At 46.2% G+C, this 5,190-nt stretch overlaps 1 protein-coding gene across 2 annotated transcripts in view; it reads right to left on the bottom strand.

Moving 5' to 3' along the window:
• Positions 1–2,137, bottom strand: part of NT5DC4 (5'-nucleotidase domain containing 4) — a 24,941-nt gene extending 22,804 nt beyond the window's left edge. For both annotated transcript variants that reach the window (XM_067470724.1, XM_067470725.1), the window contains exons 1-2: positions 1,972–2,137; positions 647–720 (exon numbers count right to left, since the gene is read on the bottom strand). In XM_067470724.1, coding sequence (XP_067326825.1) covers positions 647–720; positions 1,972–2,108 — 211 coding nt within the window. In that variant the 5' untranslated portion in view covers positions 2,109–2,137. The remainder of the gene's footprint in view (positions 1–646; positions 721–1,971) is intronic.
• Between the last annotated feature and the right edge of the window lie 3,053 nt (positions 2,138–5,190).

Here is a 5,190-nt window from a genome sequence, read left to right as displayed (position 1 = left end):
GTGGTGCTTAGTGACTACAGTGTGATGGGAAATGAACTGAAAGAATACTTATTTATTTATCGTATCAGGAGCGAACCAATGTATTTGAGAAAGCACAAAGTTTTTAAACTTGGCATTCTATTAAAAGTCCTTTGACCAGTACAACGGAGTAACACGGATACATTTAACGGTGTGATGAAGGTAGGGACGTCATCCGTTTCATTTCAAAACTGAGTCAGACTGAGCTCTACTCTACCAAACACTTCCCTGAATTAATGTGATGAGGTCCTAGGGAATGCTTTCCCCACAGCACTGCATTAACCCCACTCCCAATCCAATAGGTCAGTGCTCCACTGGTTCAATGTCTACTGGGCAAGGAAGCAAGAGAGAGACTCACAAACAAACAAAGTTCAGCATACAATGTTTGTGCAAACAGAAAACTGGCCCAGTTTGCATGTCTTGCACCAGGAGAGGTGAAGAGAAAACCTCAAAGGCCAGGCCAAGAGCATTGGCAGCTCTCAACCCGGACCCCAAAGTGGATCTGGAGACACCCCACATTTTTGGAGAGGGCACCACCAGCAAGGACCCTTCTTTCCCCCAGGCTCATGGCGGGGTCCAACTCCTCCAAAAGGCCCCCAATTTGGGAAGAAGGACACCATGGGCTTACTTGCCAGCGTATAATCCATATCGAAACCAAAACACTTGATCTTCTCCAGCGCCAGGCTCCGGTTCACAAAGATCCTGGAAAGCAAGAGGAAAGTGAGAAGCTGGCTCCAATTTGGGGGAGACTTCGAGAATCCTTGAGTTGGAGTAACCCACTCATAGAACCCTCCATTTGGAAGGGAACCCTAAAGGCCATCTAGTCCAACCTTCTTCTGCCAGGCAGGAACAGCACCATCAAAGCTGCCCCAATAGATGGTCATCCAGCCTCTGCTTAACAATAATAATGAAACTATAGAATCCTAGAGTTGCAAGGGAACTCTAAAGGGCATCCAGTCCAACCCTCTTCTGCCAGGCAGGAACAGCACCATCAAAGCTGCCCCAATAGATAGTCATCCAGCCTCTGCTTAACAATAATAATGAAACTATAGAATCCTAGAGTTGCAAGGGAACCCTAAAGGCCATCCAGTCCAACCCTCTTCTGCCAGGCAGGAACAACACCATCAAAGCTGCCCCAATAGATGGTCATCCAACCTCTGCTTAACAATAATAATGAAACTATAGAATCCTAGAGTTGCAAGGGAACCCTAAAGGCCATCCAGTCCAACCCTCTTCTGCCAGGCAGGAACAGCACCATCAAAGCTGCCCTAATAGATGGTCATCCAGTCTCTGCCTAATAATAATAATGGAACTATAGAATCCGAGATTTGCAAGGGAATCCTAAAGGCCATCCAGTCCAACCCTCTTCTGCCAGGCAGGAACAGCACCATCAAAGCTGCCCTAATAGATGGTTATCCAGTCTCTGCTTAACAATAATAATAAAACTATAGAACCCTAGGAAGGGAACCCTAAAGAGCATCCAGTCCCACCCCCTTGTGCCAGGCAGGAGAAGCACCATGAAGGCAGCCCTAATAGATGGTCATCCAGCCCCTTCTTAACAATAACAATAAATCTATAGAATCCTAAAATTGGAAGGGAATCCCAAAGGGCATCCAGTTTAACCCCCTTCAGCCAGGCAGGAACAAGCAGCCTCAATAGATGGTTTTCCATCCTCTGCTTAACAACAATAAAACTATAGAACCCTAGGAAGGGAACCCTAAAGAACATCCAGTCCAACCCCCTCTGGCAGGCAGGAGAAGCACCATCAAGGCAACCCCAATAGAGGGTCGTCTAGCCTCTTCTTAACAATAATAATAAATCTATAGAACCCTAAAATTGGAGGGGAAGCCTAAAGGGCATCCAGTCCAACCCCCTTCTGCCAGGCAGAAGCACCAACAAAGTCCTCTTGACAGATGGCCATGCAGCCTCCTCCCTCCCCAAGAGCATCCTCACCGGTGGTGGTGGTCCCTCTTGACAGGGGCCCTTGGGGCCTCAGGGGGCCACGCCTCCTCCTGGGGGGTCCCTTGGAAGACTGGCTTCCTCTGCAGCTTCTTCATGTTGCTCCCTTCTTCTCGGGGGATGCTGCCCATCCTCTGGCCTGGATCACCTGTGCCCCCCCCCCAAAATGAACCCCCCTCTCACCGCCCTCCTCCTCCGCCCCTTTTTGGATGCCAATGTCAATAGAGGAAAGTAAACACTGCGCCACTGAGGCTGAGCCAAAGCAAAGCAGAGGCAGAGAGGAGTTCAAAGGTTGTGGAATGCAGGGGGGGATGGACGGATGGGACACACATATTATGCATCTGCATTAATGTCCATTGGAGGGCACATTTTATTTATTTATTTATTATTTACGACATTTATATGCCACCCTTTTCACCCCAAAGGGGACTCAGAGCGGATTACAAGATATATATACATATATTATTAGAATAATACAATATCAGTATTAAATATTACTATATTGTACTATACCGTTATATTGTAATACTAGCCGTCCCCTGCCACACGTTTCTGTGGCCCACATGGGGGTTCTGTGTGGGAGGTTTGGCCCAATTCTATCATTGGTGGGGTTCAGAATGCTCTGTGATTGTAGGTGAACTATAAATCCCAGCAACTACAACTCCCAAATGTCAATATTCTATTTTTCCCAAACTCCACCAGTGTTCACATTTGGGCATATTGACTATTCTTGTAGAATTTGGTCCAGATCCATCATTGTTTGAGTCCACAGTGCTCTCTGGATGTAGGTGAACTACAACTCCAAAACCAATGGACACTGCCCACCAAACCCTTCCAGTATTTCTGTTGGTCATGGGAGAACTGTGTGCCAAGTTTGGTTCAATTCAATCGTTGGTGGTGTTCAGAGTGCTCTGTGATTGTAGGTGAACTATAAATCCCAGCAACTACAACTCCCAAATGTCAATATTCTATTTTTCCCAAATTCCACTAGTGTTCACATTTGGGCATATTGACTATTCTTGTAGAATTTGGTCCAGATCCATCATTGTTTGAGTCCACAGTGCTCTCTGGATGTAGGTGAACTACAACTCCAAAAGCAACAGACACTGCCCACCAAACCCTTCCAGTATTTTCTGTTGGTCATGGGAGAACTGTGTGCCAAGTTTGGTTCAATTCAATCGTTGGTGGTGTTCAGAGTGCTCTGTGATTGTAGGTGAACTATAAATCCCAGCAACTACAACTCTCAAATGTCAATATTCTATTTTTCCCAAACTCCACCAGTGTTCACATTTGGGCATACTGAGTATTTGTGTAGAGTTTTGTCCAGATCCATCATTGTTTGAGTTCACAGGGATCTTTGGATGTAGGTGAACTACAACTCCAAAACCAAAGGACACTGCCCACCAGTGTATAAATCCCAGCAACTACAACTCCCAAATGACAAAACCATTTTTTAAGTGAAGGACATACATTGGGTTATTAGGTGTCTTGTGTCCAAATTTGGTGTCAATTCGTCCAGTGGTTTTTGAGTTCTGTTCTGGCCCAATTCTATCATTGATGGGGTTCAGAATGCTTTGTGATTGTAGGTGAACTATAAATCCCATCAACTACAACTCCCAAATGAACATTACATTTTCCCACAAACGAACATTACAATGTATTGTCGAAGGCTTTCATGGCTGGTATCACTAGGTTCTTGTAGGTTTTTTCGGGCTATAGGGACATGTTCTAGAGGCATTTCTCCTGACGTTTCGCCTGCATCTATGGCAAGCATCCTCAGAGGTAGATGCTTGCCATAGATGCAGGCGAAACGTCAGGAGAAATGCCTCTAGAACATGGCCCTATAGCCCGAAAAAACCTACAAGAACCTAGTGAACATTACAATTTTATTTATATAGATTATTAGTACTATTACATGTAATAGAAATGTATAATTATAATAATATATTATTACTATTATATTGCATTACATTATAATATTATAAATATTATCAAAGGTCCCTTATTCTCTTCCATTAATTGATTTGCGCAGTTGCCCACTTGCCAAATGGGAACCTCAATCAGAATGACAACCCTGGCTATGTTTCCAAGAAGGACCCCACGCTCTGCCCGGCCCCCTCCCCTTCTCTGAGGTGACCCAGACCCACAGAGCAAAGGCCAGGACAGCGAGGTCTTGGGGCATCCAAGCCTTGACCAAAGGGACAAGTGTCATAACCATTAAGCTATTGAGTTATGACATCTCCTGCTTAGTCCTTCAGTTCATGGACAAACCAGGAGGAACAGACTTGCAGGAAGCTAGGAAGCATGCAATATAGGTCAATTGATCAATTGCTCTCGTGTCGGCATGGACAAACTTCAACCCTCCAGGTGTTTTGGACTTCAATTCCTAGAATTCCTGACAGCCGGTAAGCTGTTAGGAATTCTGGGTGTTGAAATCCAAAACACTTGGAGGGTCAAAGTTTGCCCATGCCTTCTCTAGTGTGACCACGGTATGCTTCTGGGACACCTCCCAGATGGTGTTATTGGGGACACCTGTTCAATCATTGTCTTGTGGGGTTCCTCAGGGCTCTATACTGTCCCCCATGTTGTTTAACATCTACATGAAGCTGCTGGGGGAGATCATTCAGAGTTTCGGGGTGAGGTGTCATCTGTACGCAGATGATGTCCAACTCTGTCACTCCTTCCCACCTGCTACCAAGGGGGCTGTTCAGGTCCTGAACTGGTGCTTGGCCGCTGTGACGGTCTGGATGAGGGCGAACAAATTGAAATTGAATCCAGACAAGACAGAGGTCCTCCTGGTCAATCACAAGGCCGAACAGGGCATAAGGTTACAACCTGTGCTGGACGGGGTTACCCTCCCCCTGAAGGTTCGCAGCTTGGGTGTGATTCTGGAGTCATCGCTGAGCCTGGAACCCCAGGTTTCAGCGGTGACCAGGGGAGCATTTGCACAGCTAAAACTTGCACACCAGCTGTGTCCATACCTTGGGAAGTCTGACTTGACCACAGTAGTGCACACTCTGGTTACATCCCATATAGACTATTGCAACGCACTCTACGTGGGGTTGTCTTTCAAGACTGCCCAGAAGCTTCAAATCGTCCCACGGATGGCAACCAGATTGTTAACAAGAGTGGCACTCAGGGAGCATACAACTCCTGTGTTGCGCCAGCTCCACTAGCTGCCAATTTGCTACCGGGCAAACTTCAAAGTGCTGG

Source organism: Anolis sagrei, chromosome 7 (assembly GCF_037176765.1).
Source record: "Anolis sagrei isolate rAnoSag1 chromosome 7, rAnoSag1.mat, whole genome shotgun sequence".
In the NCBI taxonomy this organism is placed as follows: domain Eukaryota; kingdom Metazoa; phylum Chordata; class Lepidosauria; order Squamata; family Dactyloidae; genus Anolis; species Anolis sagrei.
This window is presented reverse-complemented; position numbering and strand designations above follow the sequence as displayed.